This window comes from Chiroxiphia lanceolata, chromosome 3, assembly GCF_009829145.1.
Source record: "Chiroxiphia lanceolata isolate bChiLan1 chromosome 3, bChiLan1.pri, whole genome shotgun sequence".
In the NCBI taxonomy this organism is placed as follows: Eukaryota; Metazoa; Chordata; class Aves; order Passeriformes; family Pipridae; genus Chiroxiphia; species Chiroxiphia lanceolata.
In genome coordinates, this window is record NC_045639.1 from 54,604,953 (window position 1) to 54,630,908 (window position 25,956).

At 37.2% G+C, this 25,956-nt stretch overlaps 1 protein-coding gene across 3 annotated transcripts; it reads right to left on the reverse strand.

Annotated features, from left to right (window-relative positions):
• Window positions 1–263: 263 nt before the first annotated feature.
• On the reverse strand, window positions 264–25,956 carry SERAC1 (serine active site containing 1). Of its 3 annotated transcripts, XM_032682009.1 has the most exons (18): window positions 25,898–25,923; window positions 22,527–22,615; window positions 21,860–21,996; window positions 21,165–21,201; window positions 20,698–20,834; window positions 20,309–20,398; window positions 19,274–19,405; window positions 17,206–17,327; window positions 15,097–15,225; window positions 13,632–13,745; window positions 11,862–12,024; window positions 8,948–9,098; window positions 8,015–8,156; window positions 7,149–7,249; window positions 4,080–4,177; window positions 3,358–3,540; window positions 2,733–2,876; window positions 264–847 (listed from the first exon to the last, which is right to left on the reverse strand). In XM_032682009.1, exons 3-18 carry the CDS (start codon window positions 21,957–21,959, stop codon window positions 711–713), a joined length of 1,980 nt encoding a protein of 659 aa, XP_032537900.1. In that variant the 5' UTR covers window positions 21,960–21,996; window positions 22,527–22,615; window positions 25,898–25,923; the 3' UTR covers window positions 264–710. The 3 variants fall into 3 exon arrangements, with proteins under 3 accessions (XP_032537900.1, XP_032537902.1, XP_032537901.1); XM_032682011.1 differs by lacking the exon at window positions 21,860–21,996 and having other exon boundaries at window positions 25,898–25,956; XM_032682010.1 differs by lacking the exon at window positions 25,898–25,923 and having other exon boundaries at window positions 21,860–22,037.

Consider the following 25,956-nt stretch of genomic DNA (forward strand, 5'->3'; position numbering starts at 1 on the left):
ACTGCCCTGTGTCTGACCAGAGACACGCTGTCCTAAAGAAAGAATCTCACACGTTGCTAAGATTAGGAGAGAAATGTACAACAAGGTGAATATTTCTTTTGTTTTCACTAATACAGACAAGGTAAAAACCATGACAGTTGTCTAAGCAAGACAACCTACCAACCCATCTCTTTCTCATGCAGAAAACAGATGCCATATTTGCTGACAAATCTGGGTGCTCTATTAAATGAGAAGGCAAATGACAAAATCTCCTGTAACTGGGCCACTAGACAAAAATGCTACCTTCATTTATTTGGATATTGTTTCTCCAGGTTCCAGTCAGACTACTTAGCATGGACAGTAAACCAACACTTTGCGGCAGCTTCTTTGCCTTTTTGTCACAATAAATAATCACCTCAGTTAATTGTTTCTAATCCTCTCTCTAAGACTTTGTCCCAGATATATATTTACCTGTCTCCAAAGCAAGCTTGTGTCTTTTTGGCAAAAGAAGATATCCTGGGCACACATTTTCTTTTTGCCAGGTCTGTATTTGTTTTGAATGTATTTTAGAAATAAATTGCAGAGGTGTCTAAGTTGGAGATGTACTGAAAATTATTCAGCTGCAGATACTATTGACATAGCACTCGTGTAGTTCTGCAGATCCCCTAACAAATAAGAACTTTCTGTGTCACACCAAATGGAGGGCACAAATAGCCAAGGATAGCAAATACTCAATCTCTAAGTTCTTGGGCTAAAACATCCTGAATGAACTTCAGTGTACGTTGGTACAGGAAAGCATCCTTCTTCTTTGGCTTACAAATATTTAGATGATTAACATCCACTGGAATAAGGTCTCCAATTCCTAAGTCTGGGAGAGGGAAAAAAAAAAAAAAAGAAGAAAAAAATACTAAAGTTCAGAAGATGATCTAGACTGAAAAGCACATCTTGTATTAGCAATTTCTCTCTCAAAAGCAACTTCTCCTTGTCTTCAGTGTAACTGTTTGGTCCTCATTATTTTTTAATGTGCTAGAAACATCAATGCGCACTGCTACGGTCAGACAGAGCTATACATTGCCAAAAATCCACACTGGTAAACCATCAGGCCAGAGTTCTACCATGTTTGTTTGATATACACGAATGTACATTTTTTTCATATAGACAACTCTGATGACACAAAACTTCATTTACCAGCACCTGACGGACAGCACAGTTGTGACTGAGGTTTAAGCATTGACATGAACAGGGATAGGGTTTAATCCATGGTATCTTGAATCTGATCACCATTAATTGCCCATATTCCTCACAAAAATGCTTTGATGTGGAGACTAAAAATTGGACTAGAATGAACCTGAAATATGCCACAACCACCACACACATTTCTGGGCAAATGAAATATTAACACTATGATATTTATTCTTTCCTGACAGCTATCACTACTAACTTTCCAGTTAAGATGCCATGACTGCCACATTCCAGTTTATTATCTATTCACTTAGCAACCTCAAAAATCCTTCGCTTTGCTTTGAACTCTGTATCTTTAACCATGTAAAATTACACTAGAGCAGAACGAAGCTTTGCTTTTGTGTGCTCAAGCACACATGCAAGAAACATGGAGTGTACTGCTCATCAGCCTGCATTTTGAACAGAACAAGTGCTGTGCCGCCGAACTGTCATGTACCCTCTAAAGGTTTGCAAGAGCGCTCACATGCTGCGTTGTGTATCATCTCTAGAAGAGGAGAAATGCTACAAAATTATGAGTGCACACACAGTATTAATTTGGGCTCTGTCATTCAGCCCTCTCTTTAATTTTATTTTGGTAAATCAAAAAAAAACACAACCAAAGTCCTGTTTTTCAGTCCTCGCCAATAAAATTGCATCAGCAACATTTTTACAAACGATTGCTGCTCAAGAAGACATACTGTAAAAATACTGCTAAATATTAACTCAGAAAAACAGGGATATATAGTTTACCTTCTTCAGAGCAACTGACCTTGGACTTAAGGTAGTGGATTTAGCTGGTGGAAAGCCTGATATGAAACCCAACAAAGCAATGGTTTCTGTTCAGGGCCTTACAGATACTTTGGGCAGTGCAAAAGAAGGTTTTGCTTCATGAAAACTCAAAAATGTAAGACTTAAAACAATTCTCTAAGTTGAGCACCCATAAAAAAAGCAAGGGAAAAAACTGTCTGGTCTTCCTTCCTCCTATGAAAGGCAAAAAGATGGAGGAAACTCTTCAGGAAGAAAACTCTACTGCTTGAGTATCCAAGATGTGCTAAAAGATTCCTAACACTGAAACCCAGTTTTGTGAATTTTTTTCTCCATTAGCAGTTTACTAATTTTCTGTCTTATTTTCTTAAAGGAGGAAATAGCTAGAATTTGTGGAACCATCTGAAACACTATTCAGCCTATCTATACAAATATAAACCACAATTAGTCATAATTCCAAAGGAAAGGACTCCAACAGTGTAACATTAGACCAGATTTTATCCTTCCTTTTTCAACAAGCGAATGTTACTTGCATTTAGAAAAACCAAACCAAACAACTGCTATTCTAAGATCTAAATGTAGCTGCTTCAGATCTCAGCAGGGAAACTGCAGTTTAAACTCAGACAAAAATTTAAGCAAAATACCCCACAACACAACAGATGCATTTTTCTAGGTCCTTCTACCACAACATTTATAAGCCTTTCTCATTATCGATGTTTACATGAATACATACAAAATTAAATAAACTAAATGGCTATCTGACTTACCTGCTGATTCCAAAGGTACGACATGCAGTTTTAACATGCTGCCTATGTGCGTGGGTAAGGTTTCTGCAAAACTCAGCACTGAAAATTTCTTGTCTTTGGCAAAAGACAAGAAGTCATCATTCAGCTCTTTAAGTGCAGGAGAATCTAAGAAAGAGCAACATAATTTTTGCAGTGTTATCTTCAACATAAGATTATAGCATCTGTCTGGCAAGACTGCATTGCTAAAGAGTTGGTTTTGAAAAATTAATATGACAGTAAAAGGAGTAGCATTTAGTCTGTAATCCCTTTTTTCCAGTTACCATACGCAACAATTGTTTAATTCTGCATAGCATAGAATTAATTTGGAAGATAAGAGTCCAAGGTCTGGTACATGTTAGTTATTATTTTGCTGAATGGCCCAAACTACTCTTTGAACTTGTTCTGACTCCCCCTTTTCTCCTCACCTCCGCAATCAATGAAACAGCTACTCAGAATCACTTGCAATAATTCAACACACAACCCAAAACATAAAAAGGGGGTTTGTTGTTTTTACCTAGCTTTTTCTGACAACACGATGGAAAAAACAAGGCTTTGTGAACACATTAGCAGAGTTCCCTGTTGTTAGATGGTAGCAAAGTGAACGTACCCTTGCTGAGTTCTTTAACCTCCACAGACGGAAAGAGAAGATATCTGGCATTTATAGAATATTCAGCCAGCTGGGAACCATGGTGAGGTACACTATAAAATATGATTCCTCTGGTGTTGTTTACAATTTTATCCATTTCTGGATTCTTGGAAGCATCCACCAGCATCTTTTTGACTAGAAGACCTGGCAACAGAAACTGAATTAATGCAGGGATTTAAACCACTGTGAAAATAATGATCATGCTATATTATCCATGAAACAATTAACCGTATTCTTGCCTCATTGATTAGTCCTTTGACAGTCAAATATATCAGATTAAGCTGAAGAAAAACCAAACCAAACCTGAGAAGGCATTAATACAAAATGTCAATGAACGATGCAAATCCAATTTTGGTTTGTTTTAAGTGTTGCTAATGACATTTACTATATGCCTGATCATGGAGAAAATTTTGCCTCTAGATTTCCATTTATATGAATTTCAACTCACTGAGTTTTTAAATCAACATGTAAAACCAAACAGCAATAAAAATCGTTTCAAAATGTATATGCTATTGAGTATAACACATTAAGAAAACAGAAATCTGTTTTTCATTTTTAGGTCTTTGCAAAATTTTAAAATAAACTATTCTGAATAATTGTATTTCAATCTGAATTTGTTTAACAGCTTATTCTGAAATAAAAAGTCAAAGGAATACTTTATATCAAACAGGCAACATGCTTACCACCCATGCTATGAGATACCCACACCAGAGGTCTGTCTCCAATCCCAGCAGCTTTGAGCTTGTCAAGCAGCTCACTGCTCCTGTAAGCAATAGATTTCCTGCAAAGGAAAAATGAACACAGGCATAATGAAGCATGATAGGTTAAAAGGTAACGTTAAAACACAATGAATTTTCAGTGCTGTGTGTTTATGGAAGTGAATAAGTGAATCACAGAAACATTAATTATTTAATTATTGTTGCTACACTGAAAAATGCCAAAAACTTTTTAAGGTTGGCTTCACAAGGACAACAGAAATTGAGCTAAATTCAGTTTCTTGCTCTTGCAAGAAAGTTTTATTTTAATTTCACTTACCAATCATTTCCCTTAGCTTGACAAATTGTTTTATAGAGTTTTAAATAATTTCATTTACACACCGTAACAAAACGATGTTTTCATTTTATGAAAGCAACATCGACAGATAATGAACTTTATCCCTTGCAACAGGAACATACCAAGTGTCTGACAAAAATGTATTTTGCTAAATAATGCTCCAAATGCGGAGCAACGTACAGAAACTTGATGACTAAGTGCATGATCAACCAACACATTAAAAAAAATCACAGCCAATGTCTGTTACACTTTCCAGACAAAAATCTCCCAATGCTTTGTACTGGAATAGTATGAAAACACAATAATGTCCACTTTATAAATGAAAAGACTGAACTCTGGAAAGGATAAGCTACACTTTAGAGGCTGAAAACGAATCTGTGGTACAACCAAAACAAAGCCAACACCAATTCTCAATCCAAGCTTGAAAGTGCAACATCATTATGCCTTAGAGTGTAACAAGAATCAAACACAGAAAGCCCTTGGATAATGAAAGCATCAGGATACCGGGGCAACCACTGTGCAAAATAATTCATTTCATCTCTATTGGTCTCAGCATTCTCACTAGAAATTGCTTTATAACACATATGAAAAAGATACTCAAATGTGTCTTTTCAGCTGAACAATAGGCTTTAGGCTAGCAGAGAGGCATAAAAATTCACTTTTGAAACAGTGAATGAGACCATACACTTAAAAGTAAACCAAGTTTATGATTATACTGCCACATCTTTGTTCCTGGTAGTTAAAAATATCTTCAATATTTTTCATTTATTATTAAACATATAAAATTATAAAATAATCAAATACTATGCTTGGGTGACCATAAATAGCAGGTAATTAATTTTCCAATTTGTAATGAAAAAGACATTAATCTTAGTGAAAGAAATACATGTTTATGCCTTTAAACATACTTCAGACAGACACGGAAAAGAGTTGTCTTAGAATAACAGAATCATTTAGGTTGAAAAAGACCCTTAAGATCATAGAGTCCAACCATTAACCCAGCACTGCCAAGTCTACCACAAAACCATGTCCTTAAGGGCCATATCTGTACATTTTCGTATCACCTCCAGAGATGGGGAGACAACCACTTCCCTGGGCAGTCTCTTCCAGGGTTTGACAACCCTTTCAGTGAAGAATTTTTTCCTATTATCCAATCTAAACGTTCCCTGGTGCAACTTAAAGCCATTTCCAGTCTTCTTTGGACCTGTAACCACCTACATGCTTTTTACTGTCATTTTTCTGCCTCATTTCAAATAGGCATATTAACAGTGATGCCTTCCTTATTTTTCCCTGCTTATATGTCTTCTTTAATGCAATAATTGCATTGAGCTTTCATATAACCAGGAGGAGGGAATGAACAAGTAGCAAGTTCCCAGTCTATTACTCACATGCTGAAATTTTTTCTTCCCTGCACAAAACATAATGCACTTTCAGATTCCTCACCTGTGAGCAGTCATGCACATACCTCCACTGAAATACACAAGTTGAATCTACAGTACTAGTTACATGCCAAAGTATCTGCATAAGTGTTTGAAGGACTTAGGTTCTGATTTAAAGATCACGATTACTAAGTCTAAAATTCATTCAAGCCAAAGAACCATTCCAGGCTCAAAGTATTTTTATTTTTCAGGAAGAAAATGCTTGATGGTTGCATCTTCTTTTGACCTTCCTTTGCAAAAATGCAACTCCTCTGATAATTACACTATCTGACCAAATCAGATACAATTGCTGTATTTTATGGGTCAAAGTAACACTTTCTAAACAAAGTATCTTTGTATCAGAAATAATGTGGCCAGCAGGAGGAGAGAAGCGACTGGTGAGGCAATGCCTTGAATCCTGTGTTCAGTTTTGGGCTCCTCACTACAAAAAAGATTTTGAGGCACTGGAACACGTTCAGAGAAGGGCAACAGAGCCAGTGAAGGGTCTGGAGAACAAGTCCTATGAGGAGCAGCTGAAGGAGCTGGGGTTGTTTAACCTGGAGAAAAGGAGGCTCAGGGGGGTGACCTTATCTCTATGACTACCTGAAAGGAGAGTGCAGCCAGTTGTGGGTTGGTCTCTTGGCCCAGGTAACAAATGACAGGATGAGAGGAAACAACCTCAAGTTGCACCAGGGGAGGCTTCGATTGGATATTAGAAAAATTTCTTCATCAAAAGGGTTGTCAAGCACTGAAACAGGCTGCCCAGGAAGTGGTTGAGTCCCCATCCGGGGAGGTACTAAAAAGATGCGTAGATGTGACTTAGGGACATGGTTTAGTGGTAGACTTGGCAATGCTGGGTTAATGGTTGGACTTCATGATCTGAAGAGTCTTTTCCAACCTAAACAATTCTACGAAAATATGTGCTTCATTTTATCAGGAGTTCAAAGCCACAGTACAGTGATTTTTTTGCTGTGCTTATGAAGCATTATAGGGTCACTTCAAGAAATATCCCCTTTAAGATTTACATTAACTAACAGCATAGTTTAGTCTCCCCTAAACATGAGTAGAATGGACTGTAAGAATTCATGAAACTGCCAGAAGTAGCTATTCATGAGGCTAAAAAACCTCAAGCATATCATGACCATAATTAATTTTTTCCAAATTTGATTTTCCAATGGAACACAAGATAAATTCACTGTTTCACACTAGGTGATCCCAAGGATCAGCTTTACAGGTCTCCCTCCTGCCACCCCTCCAAACTGCAGACGCTATATTTGTTACCTGTGAGCCTCAACAGGACATTTTGCTTTCCAGTCACTCAAATGGGTGTCATATTCTACAGACAGGATTCTAAGGGAAGGACAGTCTGAAGCCAGCCATGTCTAAATTAAAAGAAAAGCAAAATCAAAGAACTTATAATTGGGGTACTTAAACTCTTGCAAGCAACTTACCAGCAATGAAGCAAAGATGTTACTATGGGGACAATATCAAGCAAGACTTTTACTCATCAATTAATCCCCAAATACATTTTACACCTGGATTATTATTCTTATTATATGCTGGGGAACTCTAGGCTGTTCCCCAGCCGCAAAGTAGGCAAAGGATGAAAACTGATCTCTGACTTGTGCGTTCCTGGCTCCCTCTCCTGGGTGAAACAAGACTAAGATTACCAACAGCACTGATCAGTTCAAGTTTTACAGAGATACTTCAGTGGCTATACTGGTGTGAGTCACTTGAAGCAGTAACCACTTATTCACCAACAATACTTAAATAGCAATGTGCACATACTCAGACACCTATGTAAGAAAGGGTACTTAATTTAAAATGTAATTTTATATATCTTTTCCTCAGCAATAACATTCCATTAAAAAAAAAAAAGAGCATAAGGAAAGCAGCCATGGCTGCCTATTTCACTAGCACGTGAACGATATTGAAAGCATTAAACTTAGCAGGGATTTTTCCTTGCAAGAACGACAACCAACTCACTAACAAAAATCTATCAGGAACTTGGAAAGTGCTACTTGTATAACATACTACAACTAATGTGATTCAAAAAAGACATCTGCCAGACAGATGCTAGATGCTCTGGACAGCTCTCATTAATGAGAAAACAGCAGCCATGTGTAAAAATGTTACTGCCTTTTTACCTTTGGCCAGCACTGACTATAGTCCTCCTCGCCTTCTGAGACCTTTTTATCCAAATGCCTGTCAATGTCTTGCTGTCGCCAGGTTTTAAATGCTGCTCCCAAAAGACCGTGAACAAAAAGGATGTCTGCTCTGATGGGCTGACTGATAAAGAAAAAGGAATTTTTAAGAGACATGTGTTACATATTCTTTTAGCAAATTAGAACTTTTAACCTAAGGGATGCCAAAACACTTTTTTTAACGCTACATGTGATTTCTTATCTCGTGGACAGTATATCACGGTATTTCTAAGAGTACACTCAGATCAAGACAAAAACCAGGGGTACACCTAGAAGAGATATAAAAAGAGGTATGGAAAGTACCCACCTCACAAATCGTAATTTTCTATAATGAAAACCAGCTTTCCCTCCAGCTACTATTAATGCAGTTTTATCATCTAATTAGATCTTCACTGCAATCTGAGTAATACCAATGAGCCCAGGGAATAGTTGCTACTAAGTGACATAGCACGCTGGAGACTGCTTCGGTCCCAGATCCACAACTGCTATTTAAAGAGGCTAAGACGAAAATTTACTGCATCTTAGGTCAACATGTGCTGATGCCAGTAGAATAATTACAAGGCATGGTATCCAAGACATACAGTGCAAAGGTTAAAGGGTTGCAACACATGCAAAGTAGTAATTAAGCTCATGTTTTGTGTTAGGATTTTTCCATGCATTACAGTAATACCCTTTTCATGGTTATGGACTACTCCAACCACTTCTGTTGTTCTTCTACTTGAGAATGTAAATTCAATCCTTTCAACCCACCAAAGAACAGGAGGAGCAGGTGATAACACTACAGCAGCACACTGATTTCAACTCTTCCATGGTTTTGTAACTGAACAGCGTAAAAAACTCAAAGTACAGCATTTACAGTGTCTCCTTCTGCTTTACCTGCTACGATACTGTGGATGTAAGACATAAACGCCATCTGGATATTTTTCTTCCACCGTGTCCCTGTCTAGATTAGCCAAAGCTCTGGATGCATGAGAAGACTGAATGATATGTGGGGATTTCATTACTTCAGCAAGTACAGAAACCCAACCTACATTGAGAAAATAAAGCAGCAGGTTAACTAATAGAAACATCATCCAAATGAAAGAATTAAGAAACATCACCCTTTAAACTATACTTGTGAAAACAGATGTTAAAACTTAAGAAGGGTAACATCAAAATAAATTATTTCAATCCACTCTTTACTTCAGGAAAGCCAAAGATAGGTAAGTGGAATCTCCAAAATTCAAAAGTTCAGAGAGGCAAGGAGGCAATGTATTTTACTACTGTTCAGCTTATGATCTGAAGGACAACGTCTTCTCAGAAGAAAAAGGAAGTGTATCTGCAGGTCAATACAGCTGTCAGAGAGAGAACAGATCTCAGGTCTCTTTTTGCAGGTAAAATGCAAGGAAGATGGTGAAAATGAATCTTAAAGCACAAGAGAGGCATAAAAAACAACCTACAGGAGCAATGGTAGGTGAAAAAAATTGATGCTCCCTGTAAGAGTAGTACAACCACTTCTATTTTAAAATCCAGTGTATGAAAAACTCATTATGGAATCAAAATATCCCTGCTATTCTAAAAATACTATACTATTTATATCACAGAAACATATAATAATTAGATTTGATACAATCATCAATAAAATTTTAATTCATAGCTACCATGACTTACAAACACTTTATAATACTCTAACTAAAGTGTAAAATTGTCTTAAACATGGATGGGGATGTTCATAGACTACTGAAAAATTCAAAGGAATATCTTTTATGTGCACAGGTAAATATATATGTCTCTTTCAAATCCAGATAAATCTTGTTGCTGCTAGCAAAAGTGGCCTATAAATCACAATTACATTACAGTCAAGTTCAAAAGGAAAACCTTGAAGAGAGATTATCAAATGGAGGTTGGTTTAAAAAAAGAACAATATATCTCATGAGCATTGTTTCAAAATCATGTACATTATGTTACCACTAGTATACTCTGTAAGTTGCTAATTCAGGATAGTTCACTGTAGACTGAGGAAGAGAATGAATTGACATTTGAGTTTTGATTTAAACAAACAAATTTTTTTAAAAGAATTATGTATTTAAATTACATTTCTAAGCAGAATATATGTTGACCATTGTGCATGTTCTCCTTCAGAAGAATACTACCTAAAGTCTACTTTCACTTCTCCAAATACAATGGAGACTGCCAAGCCAGTTTGACTAAAACTAGCACAGTCTTCGGTTTTGCATTTCTCTTAAATGAGCCAAGAAGAAGAGTCAAAAATAGTGTTCAGAATCCTTCTGTTTCCAGATACCCCATCACAGCTACTACAAAATGCATCACTTTTTCTTCCTCTTCCTGTGCCAGCAGTTTTTGCATGTAAAAGAGCCTTAGAGGTTCTTTCTTCTTATGCATCATCCAGCAATAAAAGAGAAGCTTTATCAACTCTGGACCAGCAGTATCCGACTGCTCATCTCTGGAGTTTGGTTCACTGTCTAAAATTCCTTTTGCACTGAGAGCTCTGTCCCAGGGAGCTGCTGACTCCTGTTTCAATCTCCTCCTCTACATATACGCTTTTAACAATCATAAGAATTTAGGAATGGTGCTACAACTCAGAACAAAGGCCTTTGTAGTCCAGCTGCCTTTCTTCAGAAGTGAGCAGTGTGGAAGTTGCAGAACAATAGAAGAACAGAGCAGTAAAAGGACACTTATACAGTGCTGATTCTACTCTATACCCTCTGGTTTTCTGCAGTCAGCTTGGTTTCCATGTGTAGAACTTTATGGATTTTTCTTTTAATAAATTTGTCTAATCACTTTTTGAAGCTTTGTAAATCTTCAACTATCACCATGTTTTAAGGCAATTTTTAGTTTGGTCATGCAATATATTAAAAAATATGTATTTATTTGTTCTGTCTCTTCATAATTTAATGTGCAAGAACCTTTGATCTTGCATCACGACAAATAGCAGATGACCATTCCCTCTTTGCCTTCTCTATGCCAGTGAAGAGAATTTTACAAATCTTCATTGTATTCTCTTTCAGTCGCTTTTTTCCATACTAAACATCTCAGTTTAGTTATTTTTTCTTTACATGACAGCCATTTCAAATTTTTCATAATCCTCACAGTGTTTTCCTGTGCCTTTGCTACTCCTCCCTTGTGTAACAGAGAGATTAAAAATGCACACTGTGTTTAAAAGGTAGACACCAGCTTGGACCTATACAACAGCATATTGATATTTTCTATTTATTTATTTTCTAATAAAACACTGAGATTTATTCATTTGGTACAGAACTTTCATTGTGATATTTAGAGAGTATTAAAAAAGGGGTATGAGAGAAAAGCTTAGCAGAAGTTAGTAGTCTAACTACTAGGAAAACAAGGAAGGGAAAGGCATCATATTTCACTTTGTTCCAAAAGGTGAGGATTGCAAGTTGGTCTGTTCCCATACAAGACTAAAACACAGTAAACTAAAAAAAAAAATGTACAAAGTAGATGATCTGTAAGAGCAGGAAACTCAAAAAAGATTTTTGCCAGTAATGTGAACCGAACATAAACAAAGTCCAAATTTTCACCATCCATCAGACTTCGGACAGCTCTCATTGACATATATTGGCTAGACAGCAAACAAGAGTTCTTAATCAAAACCATTTAAACAGTCTAAATTTTTTGTGTTAAAAAACCCGAACAACATCCCCCCAGCCCCACAAATATAAAACCCACACCACTGCCGTGGTCCTCTTCATTTTACATAAGCACCAAATCCTCAGAAATTTTCAGAACAGAAATCTGACATTCAGACTACTCGCACTTGCTTTCCTTTTACCTGCACGTACTATGGACGAATGAAGATGTTCATTCAAAGCCATATTTCCAATAATGCGAATTATGTTCCTCTGTATCTTTGCTGAATCTTTACGTAGCTGGTATATCCTCTGTAGTAGCTGAAGGCCTCCTTTAGCTTCAATTTTATCACAGTGAGAAGAAATCTAGCATAACACAGTAAATATAGTGATAATAATTAGATATTCTGCAAAAGGTTCTTTAGATGCTGTTAATTCACAGATTAGGGAGTTTCAAGGAACTGATGTAATGCAGAGCACTTATTACGTGGAAATTATTATTAATCTAGAATTTATTATGCCATAGTTAAAGAGGAAGTAAATATTTTAATGATAAATGCATGCTTCCTATGAATTGACAACCTGGAAAACACTGAGTACCATCACTTTACTCTCCTCCATATCTTAGGGAGATGAGATTGCTCTCCACTTGGCATGATCAAATTTCAACTTAAGTTCAAGAGTCTGAAAGAGGCCAATATTCTGCATTTGTTAGAGCATTATCTCAACCAGAGCCACTTGTCTTCCTGTCCACCATCTAAAATGCACTGAAATGCAAAGGTATTTCTACTTCCAAATAGTACTGCTATCATTATTGATCCTAAGGGCAACAACAGATTTTAGTCTAAGCAGATGAATATGCGCTAATTAGTTGTGTCAACTACCAATATTGGCCAAATGCTTATGACTTGAACAGACTGTCTACAGTGCTTAAAACTGCATGGTAGCTACCGAACTGCTGATATCCTCAAGTCTGGTTTCAACAGTCACAACTTGTGCAAACGAGTACAGTCACAACTTGCTTAAACTGAAAATCTGGAATATAACACATTCCAGACTAAGTCAGAACTTCTATGTATATGGAAGATGTGAAAGAAATACCAGCAAACTGCACTTTATCCACCCCTACTATCAATAACAATTTGGTGTTCTCAACACTGTTTCTCAGTGGTTTAGCTTCTGAGCAATGAAGTGCACACAGAAGAGTGCAGCAACAGGAAACAAGAAGAATCACTGTTACAAAAAGTCTTCCATACTCTTCATCTGTGTCTGCAAAGAACAGACTGGTCCTGGGAGACCACTGTATTAGATGCTTGCTGTGCAGTAGTCTGCCCAAAGGCAGTGGCACCTGAAGGAGGGAGTTTTTTTAATAGATAAGGTTTGAATTCATCAGGCTACTTTACTTTGTGAAAACCTGGCACTAGAGTCGAATTAAGAGCCGCAAGAAGAGACCTGCTTGTAAGCTTTCTGAACTGATGTACACTGACTCACACAAATCCACATACTTTGCATTGAGAATTTCACATCATCAGTATCTCGATTACTGAGAAGCTGCAGAGTGGAAACACTGTTGCCTCATGATATCCATCTCCAATGACTTTAGCTGTTAGTGGGAAGTAGCCCCACACAGGATGAAATCGTTTAAGCCACCCGGACCTCAGGCATTCTCTCCTGCTTTTCTGTCCCAGAGTTGCCCTTTTACTTCTTGAAAGATACACACAGGTATACTACAGGAGAACTTGTAAGGGCTAATTAGAAACAAGAACAGAATTTACATACACTTCCCCATGAGAAAAAATTAGCTTGTTACACTGCCTTTGTTTCACACCAGTCTCGGTTGTCTGAACACCCTTACAGAAGGAGTGAGGGGTAGGAGACAAAGAAATGGTAACTCCTTCCCAATACATGAGAGAGTATTAAAAAGGAATGTTTATAAATGTAGTTTTTCAGTGATAGTTTAAAGGACAAATTACCTTAGAATGCTGTACTAAAGCCTGCAAGCAAAAGAGTTCCACTGTTTCTGAAGGGATTTTACTCAATGTCTCACAATACGGAAGTCCGTTTCCTCCAAAACACCATAAGCCTCCCTGAAATGAGAAACAGTAAAAATCATAACACACTTCAAATGGCTACATAAAACAAGGATGTCTAAACTGAACCGTTAAGTGTGCAATGATCTATAGAAATGGCTTTAAAGAGTGCACAGCATGCATACACTTTTCAAAATGTACAAACTACACAACAGTACACCATAAAAATATTTACTGTTTTTAACTGAAAATATTAATTAGATTTTCAGTCAGTAGTCTCCATAGTCTATTAACTTCAAAACATAAATAAAGGGGAAAAATGTAGGATTTTCATTTTGTTAATGAACGTCTTCTTTTAAGATCATTTGTTTAAGCGTTAAAAGCAAAACTCAAACTAAATTTAGACTTCCATAGTTGCAAAACTAAAAATAGGAGGAAAAAAGGTCTCCAACAGGTGGCATAGCCTCTGACAACCAGTCTCTCAATCACAGAGCAGAAAGACCAGCATAACCTCAACAAAAATCAAAATTCCTACAAGTGCAGTGTCTTACCAAAGCTCACTTTGTAGCAAGAGCTCTGGTTGTGAAAAAAATAAAGGAGTGATAGTATAAAAATAACACACATAACTCTGTTAGAGGAACTATAGAGTTATTGCACTTCGAAATCTCCAAATGTAGGCTGACAAGCATCACTATTAAAATGAATTCACATTTGCTATTGCATCTTATAAAAAATAATCACTCATTAAAGAAGTCACAACTTTTAAATAAAAAATAAAATTCACAAGAAAGAGCGGATGAAAGTGGCATTACCATTATTATTTTTAAGCAATAATGGTACTTTAAATGATGTTCCTAAAGCCACTAAGGAAGCTGTTGCACTGTTGAAGAACCCCCAGTTTCCAAGTTCAGACAGAACACTAGACTATTCCATTTCTGGTTTGGTAACAGGGATCTGTTCCAGCAAGGAATTTCCAAGTGATATAACAGAGTTTACTATTTGAGGTGTGCTAACAACTACTAGTTTGCTAGTAAGAATTGAGAGGTTTAATCATCTCTGCAGTAAGTGAAAATTCAAACAACAGTAAGATAAAATGTGAAAAATCACTTTATGAGCACTACAAGGGGAAGGAATGTTTTGGATAAAATGCTGAAATACCTGCTTAATGGGAAGGTTTGAAGGATACAATCTTTCACTAGACCTTTTGACTAATACAGCTGGGAAACACAAACAAGCTTTCAAGCAGACAGTCTGTATTTAGAAGAGATTTCGCTTATGTTCTGCGGTCACAAAGTCTCTGTATTTCTCTTCCTCTTACAATGTTCAAAAATGTGGAAATAGGTTTATATCTTTGAGCTCTGCAGGAACAAAGAACCCAAACAGTTCTGCTTTGCAGATGGGAACTCACCCTTTGTGCAGCAAGAGTTTGGCTACTTTCACGTAAAGCAAGAGATGTGAAATACTGGACACATGGATCAAGACCAGTCTGAGGTAAAGATACTAACAACAAGCGAAGTTCATCTTCTATGGGATAATCCTGCAAGAAGTAAGCACAAATAGCTTTTAGTTTTGTTCAAAGCATGAAGCAAAACACAGGGAAAATAAATATTTGACATAATGGAATTAGCCATACTAATGAGGCCACAAAATATGAACCCTGGACTTAAGTGCTCTGCAACTCTTTAGTAGTTGCTATCCGTAAAGGCTTTGAAAACTGGTAATTCTAAAACCACCAAATAAGTGATGAAGAGATTCATACTTTACACTTCATACTTTGGTATGTTCCTCTTGGCACAGAAACCTTAAAAGTTCACTCTTAACTACACAGTAATTTTCCTAGAATCATAGAATATCCTAAGTTGGAAGGGACCTACAAGGATCATTGAAGTCCAACTCCTAGCCCTGCACAGGACCACCCCACAAATCACACTGTGTGCCTGAGAGCTTTGTTCAAACACTTCTTGAATTCTGTCAGGCTTGGTGCTGTGACCACTTCCCTGGGGAGCCTGTTCCAATGCCCAATCACCCTCTGGGTGAAGACCTTTTCTTAATATCCAACCTAACCCATCCCCTACACAATTTCAGGCCATTCCGTCGGGTCCTGTCACTGGCCACCACAGAGAAGAGATCAGTGCCTGCCTCTCCTCTTCCCCTCACAAGGAAGTTGTAGACTGCAATGAGGTCTCCTCTCAGTCTCCTCTTCTTCAGTTGAACAGACCAAGTGACCTCAGCCACTCCTCATAAGGCTTCCTCTCAAGGCCCTTCACCATCTTTGTTGCCCTCCTTTGGACGCTCTCTAAGAGCTTTATATCTTTATATACTGCACACAGTACTTCAGGTGGGGCCGCACCAGCTCAGAGTAGAGCGCAACAATCACCCTCCTCAACTAGCTCATGATGCTGTGCTTTTGGTGACACTCCACTAAAATGAATGTATAAATTATTAGTAAAAAATAAAGACAACATTGCTTTTAAACTTTTATATTCAAAATATTCATACAGGTGTTCATTTAACAATCCGTAGATCAATTGATAGATTCAACAAAGTTGAATAACAAAGTTTATTTGCCCACAGTCATGGAATTCACAGTTATTCCAATCCTGGCTGCAATCTGACATGGAGACTTTTGTGATGATTAGAGCTGCCACAATGATTTGCTTCAATTTGCTAAGCAGTAGATTGGGAACTCTTAGCTTCAATCACCTAGTAATTATACTCCTGTAAAAATATATACACAACCATATACTAGTATAACCTAAGATAAGAAAGGAAAAACTGAACATAACACCCTGAATCTAAGCTGGTGTTTCAGAGTTTTGTTGGTTAACATATACAGGTAGTTTCTGACAGGTATTTTTTGACAGGGACTTCTGCCAGTATTCATTCTATCAGCATTACAAAACACCTCATATATTATGCTTTGTGTGCCAATTCTGTTTATTGAAGAAGCTGATGATGGCATGACTGCTCTGACCATCATGTATAGAATATATATACACACCCTTAAAAATTACCTTACCAAGAAAAATCAAGGCCAAATTTATCCAACAAAGATTTGTTGACACCCAAAACCTGGCAATGAAGAGGGGGGTCTAGAGCAGAGAACCACACTAGCACTGAGGATGCAAAGGCCTCCAGGAACACTACCTATATGTAGGATTCTGTCAGGATCAACAAGGCGATCCAGGATGACTTCTTTGCATTGCCAATTAGGTACAGACAAGCAGTGTGTGTATCATACTGGTAACTGGTTCAGACTTCACTGCTGGTAAATATATACTGTGGATATACAGTTCAAGAACAGTAATTGAGCAATGTGTTCAACCTTATTTCTTTCCATCATGTCATTCGCTAATGCAGATATACCCCAGGGGTACATCATATCTCACAATTTTGTATTTTAGTCTTAATTTTACTACTAGTTAGTTACTTTAGAAGAACTCTACTTCAAACAACAAAACAGTAAAAACAAATAAGCAACTAAGTATCATCTTGTTCCTACTTTTCATTTACTTACAGTCTTTATTTTTGGCAATGGTGGTGGAGGCAGGAAAAAGCGAAGGTCAATACCTTTGGATCGAGCCAAACCGACAGCAGTCCTTTGATCACAGGTTTGAGCAACCGTACCATATTGATAATCTGTCATACGAGAATTTCAATGTTAGGGTTAAAACTAACCTTAAACATTTCATTTGGTTTTAAATTAAGTTTCTGATCTACTTTGTAAATACATTTGAAAAAAGAGCCACCTCTCTGCAATCTACTTAAACAAGTTCTGATTTTGTAACCACAAATTCCAGAAGTTAAAAACTGCAGACGTTAGATCAGCACTATGCTGAACTGAAATACACTTGGGCACTAACTGTTCATTATAGACCAGTTTGACATAGGTCCTCAGGTATAATTTGAGCACAAGCAAAAGTAAATGTTCAGTATTGCCACTGTGAAAGGAATACAAGAACTACAAACCAAAGCTTGAGTTAAAATTTAAAAGGCATTGTGCATACTCTTCTGCATACATTATTAAAAACCAGAGCCTTAAATCCAAATACTGCAAAGAGATCACCCCAAATTTCAAATGATACAAAAAGCCACGTTTCAATAAAACTGATAGCACAGTACAGTTTTAAGTAGCCTTTCCTTAATGAGAATACAAGAGAGACTTTCAGTTACTCTACTGAAGGGAAAGCAGACTTAAAGAGCAACTACTCTTCCTTTCCAAAACCTACTTACTTTACAGCTGGAAAAACTGAAAATTACATACTGAAATTCAGTGGTAAACTGAAGGGAAAGAAAATAAAAATTTGCTTCTATTCTTGTTACTGTTATTCAATTCTAGAACAAAACTGACAAGCCATTTAAAATATAATTTTCACATTCACAGATTGGTCATATTTTTTTCTTCAGTGTAGATCACTTACACCTGCAAACTGAATTCACTGGAGCTGTGTTTTGGACAAGCTGAACACTTTGGTTCTAGTTGTGAAAAGTTAGCACATACTTTCAATCTTAAATTTTCTTGGACTCCATTTTGAAGTATCAGGTTAAAAAAAAGCCTGTTTCCCTCATAAGGCCGTTGGCAAGAACAGTAAGTGTTTGTGAAACGTCCAAATACTACAACAATGAGCACTACAGAGAAAGGGAGATAACAAAAAGCAACTAAATTCCTAATACTGGACATCCTGTGCTCTGAGATCCTGAGATCACCTGCTAACAGATAGTATTCTCCTACAAACACCAGACAGTTACACTAAATTAGTACACAAAGCTTCAGTTTTGGTACATCCTAGCTTTCAGATGTTTTCAAACACAATTTGTTGATGTAAATTCCCCATGGAAATTAATTAGATTTTTAAAGAGGCGATTTGAAACAAAATAAATCCCATGGCTTGGAGATGCATTGGAAGAGTGAAAGATCCTCAACTGACTAAATTACCAGACTAACGAGAATCCAGAACAGAATGCCACCTAGTTTATGTGGCCTAGTGATGGAGCGAGGAGAAGGACACACATATACACATACACACACACCACCCCTTGGGGTTTCAAGGATATTTGCTGCTAGAGCAACAGGGTGAACTTATTACTACTAAATAATAACTAGGAAAAGAAATGGTTTACAAATCATGTTTACACATACAAGTCCTTTACCTCTGGTTTGTCATTACTACATATCAATCAGCTCCTAACCAACTTTTATCAACTTAACCATGGCTTTAAACTCACTCCTACAGAACCTTATAAAAAAATCACTGTCAGAACTTGTGACTGTGTTAGCAGTCCCAATAGAAAACCCTAGGAATAACGAGCATGAACTGCTCTCCCACAACACAGCAATGGCTGGAATTCTCTGGTGGGAAACAGAGAGAGGCCTGCACTGCAGACACACGCTCTGTGTCAGGGTGTTGGGAAAGAACAGTTACTTGAAATCTAAATAACTCCCCCACATTTTAGACCAAATTTCAGAGCATATTTATGCTTCTTGCAGCTACTAGCTTTTCTTCATGTTGGCAGTAGACTTGGAACAGCTAACAGAGACTTTGTTGCATTTCTGGGATGAATTAGGCTACATCAGCACACATTACCACGCCAGTGATTGTTGCTTGCCAGGTCTTGTACAGCCTGCAGTCGGACCATTTTGTCTTCTGACTGAGTTCTCTTTAAGAGAAGCCATAAGGCACACTCATGCTCTTCTCCATCAAATGTACTGAATTGTTCTTTTAACAAGAAACAAATGAAACACATGTTATTATTAATGAGCATTTTAACAGTCACGTTGCTATTTGTTGAGTAAGGAAATACATTTCTTTTAATATCTGAATATTAGTTGTTAACAGTAATTTAGAGTATAATGTTTTAATATTAAATTAGTACAATAAAAAAATCACAGCATTACATCAGTAAAATGCTGATCCTTAAACGGTGGGTTTAATTCATTTTAGTGGCACCAAGTTGATATTTCAAATATATGTGACAACCCCTGGCTGGCACTTATCAACCAGAATTACCAGCAACTTTTGAGGCTCTGACCTTGAACAATTAATTGCATAGGATGACATGACATTTCATAGGAGGTGCATATTGTTATAATTATTTAACAAGACAGTTAAATGAGAATAGACAGTATGCCTCAGGAACAGAGTTTCATATACAAATTGAAGTTCTTATTGTAAATTAGTCTAAAAAGCAGTGACACTTACAAATAGACTGTACTGCTTTCAGTTAATATTATCAATTCTGACGAAAACATAACATACTTTTCTATAATGAGATTTTGAGAGTATTTCATCCCACGAATACCTTTTGTACACAAAACTGGTATCAAATATTAGCCCGGTATCTTAAGCTTTAAATCTCTTCTGAAACAGGAACAAAACAACCCTCAAATCTCCTCTTAACCACTGCTTTTGTTTACTTTAAGAAAAAGAATGGTTTTAATACATAGAAAATAGACAACCGATAATCCATATTAATATAGAAATTATAAGTTATATTATCACTGTTTCAAACAGAAAAGAACATGTTAAGTTTGTGAGAAAAAATAATTTACTTTCTAAAAGTCCTACTTCTCACTGTTAAAAAACAATAATAATAGATAAACTCATGTTTTCAATACCTACCGTTAAAAGGTCTCCGGAATATTTTAGCTTCAGTTTCTAGAATTTTCCTCACTGCTTTATGGATTTCTTTTCTGGCTTTGTATGTGATCCCTACAAGAGTATTTTTGTATTACTGGAAGTCTGAAAGACTTGTAAATACATGAAAAAAAATACACACACATATACATATGGACATTTATAAAGAAAATTATCTCATATATAGAGAACTATGTATAGAAAGAACAATCTTAAAAAAAATAATCAGTCATCAGCTTAAAATAAATTTGGTGACGTTTTTTGATAACAGATCTCAGGAAATATAACTTTCCTTACTATATAAGGGTGACTTCCAGAAACATTCTATTCTCTTAAAATTCTGGTTTTAAAACGCAAACAATTATGCATCTTACCTTGATATTCACTTGGATTTAGAGAAGCTGTACGTACGTATACATATGATTTAAGTTTTTCTTGATGTAGAGCTTGAGTATCAATTTGCAGCAACTTATTTAAGGACAGGACTTCATACGTAATGAATACAAAACCTCTTTAAAGAAAAGAGAACTGCATATGAATATTAACTAAAAAAATACAATGGCAAAAAAAGTTAACAATCACTTTGCTATAAATCATCCAGATTTTACCACACACATAATAGTCTGCAAATTATTTTCATTTCACAAAGTAGAGAAAAGGCTATAAAATACTTGAAATAAGTAATAACTATCAGAAATTATGCTTCCAAGCCATATTCCACCACGTCTATTGTGGTGGAATGGACAATATCCCCGATATTGTCACATTTTTTGAGAGATACACATATTAAACTTGTAACTGTGTACATAAATTACTTATAGGCTTGTCAGTTACAACTTACCCTAGTATAAGCGATCCGGTTACCTTTCCAATTTTTCCTTGAAAAAATGAAAAACTCATGTCAAACAAAGTTGTGTGCATCACCTCAATATTAACATAATTACCATTTGATTATCGAACAGTAAGAACACCAGTCACTAAGAATAAGCTTTTAAAAATTTTTCTATTGCTCTCCACCTTTCAGGAAATCATTAACCAAAGTTTACAACCAGAGAAAACATTACTTGATTAGAATTTCCTGCTCTCCTAAGAAGATGATAAAACATGTATCTCGCCACTGCTATTTACTTGGAGTATTGCTACCTCTCAATTGCAATTACTTTCTCTGCCTGTATCACTAGCAATCATTTTGAACTCTAAATTATTTTAAGAAGTTAATTTTTTCTTACATGGTGTAGCTATATCTTCAATGTATATTATTACATACAAGAGTATGTACTTTCTTTGAAAAGTCCTGCAGAGTCTCCATAAGAAAATTATTTTTAAAAATAATTCCATTGACTCTAATTTATAAAGCAAACAGCTAATAAACACATGCTACTTGCAACAATTTTCCTTTTAAGTCTAATAATTCCTGTCAGATTTCAGCTATTTTGTCCCTACCACATTGATCTGATTATCTGAATGTAAGGATCTCTATACAGAGAAACTCTTTATCATTACCAGTAGCAGCAAACCCAATGGAACCCATCTCACCTATCATGAATAATTTCTTTTCCTCAGCATGAATTGGGAGATTTGCCCCACAACCACTGCTACCAGCTTCCGTCTTTGTGAGACCATAAGAATTTGGCATGCAGACAAGAGGCAGCAGCTACATGTTGAAGAAATAACTGGCAGAGAAGTTTGAAAAAGAAAAAAAATGCAATGCTTCCTGTAGAGTAGAAATTGAAATATCCTATCTTTAATGCTCAGAAATAAACTTTGTAAGAATCGCCATTCTATGCAGAAAGCACCAAAGAAAGCAGGGACTAAGCAAGAAAGACTGCAGAATTAACAACACGATATAAAATAAATAATAGAAACAAACTTTATTCCCCATTTTTTGACGTAATTATTTCATGGCTCTAGAAGTTACCAAAAAAATCAGATACAAGTGGAGTTTAAGATAGTTTAATGAGACCACATTTAGTGAGGAGAGGACCTCCCATCATGTTTGTATCTGTTCCCAAATAATCTGCTGGTGTCATTTTACAGATCACTACGCAAAGCAAGGCCAGATGCAGACAGGCACTTTAGGTTAATAGGAGCTTTTAATCACAAAGTCTTCAGCGATTTAGAACTCTAGTTCTAAACAATGTATGATATCATACCATTCCTTTTTATTAACACTTCAGATCAATACATAATGAACTGTACTTACTGATATTCCAGGGTAGGTGTGTTTTCGTGGCTGAACCTGAGGTTCCTATTTGTCTGTAGCAAAATATACAGTAAGCAGACACTGACATTCTGCGTATTAAAAAAAAAAAAAGTAATGATTGATTTGAGTTACAGCAGAAAACCTGCAGCAGATTTTCCTGTCTTTTTACAGAAAAGGTCATGATAGCAAATGTCACAATAAACCATACTTGTGTCCTTTTACTCCCTATAAAGTGCTCCAATTAAAAAAAATCTATAAACTCCTTAATTTAATGGGCTGCATTTCAATCACAAGAAAAGTTTAAAGCAGTTTTTCATCAATTATGTGTTACTGTTGATTTTAGTAAGTATGTATCTCCAATTAACTTCTCTGCTTCTAAATTTCCTTTTCTACTTCTTGGTAACTCCCCGTAAAATACCAGATATGCTCATGTCTCCATCAAGACATTACTCTATATGACATGGGCTTTAATACAGCTCAGCAACCAACTGCTTTTAAAGTTTATAACTGATTGTGTTAGCAAGTAAGTCTTTCATTTTGATTAACAAGGCTCAAGGAACTACTACATATTTTTGACTTTAAATGGCAAACCTAACTAATACTTAAAGAATGTGAAACCTCTACAGTTATTAAAAATCAATACTGTTTCTCAAATGCTCTGACTTCATGGGCTCATGAAACCCACAGGGCATGCTTACAGGTAAAACATGCATCTCATTCTAAAAAGGTTCTAACATGTGCAAAAGAACGAGAATCTAGCCTGAGTCACGAAGAAGAGAACCCTTTCTAAAATTAAGACCTCAGCAATTCAACATTATGAAGCCACGGGATACCAACAAAATAACTGCACTGTATTCATTGAATGCTGAAATCAAAATAGATTTTTTTTCAAAGTCACAAACATACATATATTAGAACTACCAAAGTTCTGAATGTACAGGCAAGCCAATGCAAGCATGAATTTTCTTGACAGTAGCAGTCTTCATGAAGGTAATATGAGAGTCCTTCAGAATTATGAAAAGATTTATTCTTCTAATATATATGATGCAAGGCACTCCATTTTCCTGGTTTTACAGGCAGGAAGATGAGTTAAGAAAAATTTGCTGTAACTTCCATACACTTTCTAGATATTACCTTGACTCTTTTAACAAGTGGGACTATTCATGAAGGACTATGCACTTTAGCCCACTGATCAAGGCTGTATCTCGACCTCTGCACAATGAGGTTAAAAGAAAATATAGTTATATTAGTCAAGCACAGAAAACCAAGTCAATTTAGGCCAGGTAAAAGCACCAATTCCTGTTCCTACCACTCACACATACTTACCATTTTATGTATTAGCAAAAGTTATTGCCTTTATATAAGAAGTAACTTTCTTTATATAAGAAAAACTTGTCTAAATTAGGAAAATTTAAAAACTGGCTTTGGCAACCCACAACAACAAAGTTCTGCATGTTACTTCTGACGAAGACCTCCTCTCAAGTCTTAGTTGATAGAACATGTAGTATTTTTAGCACAAGCATTATGGAAAAACCCAGAAAGAATATGAAACGTAATAATCACAAAAATACGCAAAAACCCCATTTTTGCATACACTGCAGCAGTGACATGAAACTTGTATTTTATAAGTGAAATTTTAGTGTCTGCATTGATGCATTTATACTAACTGAAATACTGAGTTAATGTGTTTAAGTGGATTTAAAACCACACCAGTATCTTTCCCATATCAATCACATTCTTATGTTGGAAACATAGTCATTCTTATTAAATAACAAATTAGGTCTATATCACCACAATCACAATTAACTCAAAATGATAATAATGAATTTAAGGTAATCTCTACAGACCAAGAAAAACATATCACTTTTATTGTCAGTGTCCAATTCCTCTAAACAAAGGGTTTCTGTTTGTTTCCTTCCATTAATGTATCTTCCTCTTTTCTCATTTCCCCAAAAGTTTTGATTTTTCACTTGTCTCTTGCTTGTGTTTGGGGCATTTTTGAAAAATGTCAGTATTACCCCAGCACTTCCACAATCACTGCCAGGAGACTACTTTTTGACTTCTGTCATTTCAACATTGTGCTTATACATTCACTTAAGCAGAGTACACAACACTGTGATACACTTTGAAGACACTGATAATCAGTCCTCTAGAGACACCTCTCCCGCCTCCAAACTCTGTCTCATGGCAGTTCCTTTACTACCTTTATTCACAGAATCACACGCATTTATTCTTCTCCCTAGCCACAGTCTATAACTGCAATAAACGTGGTTCAGTGACAGCAGGTGCCACAATTACTTGAATCTGAAACAAGCACCTGCAAACACAGGAGGCCAAAATGAGTGCCATTTCTCTGCTGCCAGGAGCCTCTGTTCAGGTCCAAGAGCACACATAGAATCATAGGGGTTCGACTGGACCTTAAAGATCATCTGTCCCTGCCATGGACAGGGACACCTCCCACTAGACCAGGTTGCTCAAGCCTTTTCCAAGCTGGCTTTGAATGCTGCCAAGGTTAGGGCACCCACAACCTCCCTGGGCAACCTGTTGCAGGGCCTCTCCACCCTCAGAGTAAAGAATTTCTTTCTAATATCTAAACTAAATTTCTCCTTTTTCTCTTGTACCCATTATTCCCTGTCCTATCACTGCAGCTCCTGATTGAGAGCCTCCCTGCAGGCCCCTTCAAATCCTTTAAGGCTGCTATGAGATCTCCATGGAACCTTCTCTTCTCCAAGCTGAACAGCCCCAGCTTTCTCAGCCTGTCTTCACAGGGGAGGTGCTCCAGTACTCTTATCAAATTCGCAGCCCTTCTCTGGACCGGCTCCAGCAGGTCCATGTCCTTCTTACGCTGGGGGCCCCAGAGCTGGATGCAGCACTACAGGTGGGGTCTCACCGGAGCAGAGTAGAAGGGCAGAATCATTTCCCTTGCCCCGCTGGCCACACTCCTTTTGATGCAGCCCAGGATTTGGGCTGGCTTTCTGGGCTGCGGGCGCACTTTGCCGGCTCATATTGAGGATTTTATGTTTAGGGATATACGCAAACATAACGCGAAAGGACCCATTTTGCAGCCTGTTTCACAGCCGGTCCGGACAGCTGCGAGCCCCCTCCCGCACCGGCGGGTGCGGTGCCCACCTGCCTGTCACGAACCCACCGCGGGGCAGGGGCGCCGCTGCCTCGGGACGGCGCCACTGAGGCTTATTTAAAAAAAACCACAACAAACATCATCGCAATTTTAGGCGATGAAACACGTACCCGGGGGTGGCTCTGTGCCTCTTTCCGAAGGGGTCCAGAAACAAAACAACCTGCTACCCCGAGGACGCCCCCCGTGTCCCGGCCGCCATGCCCCCACCCCGCTCCAGCAGCGCAGCTCCCACCTTCCGCCTCCGCCGCCGCTCCCGATGGCGGCGCCCGCGCGCCCGGTGACGCCGACCCG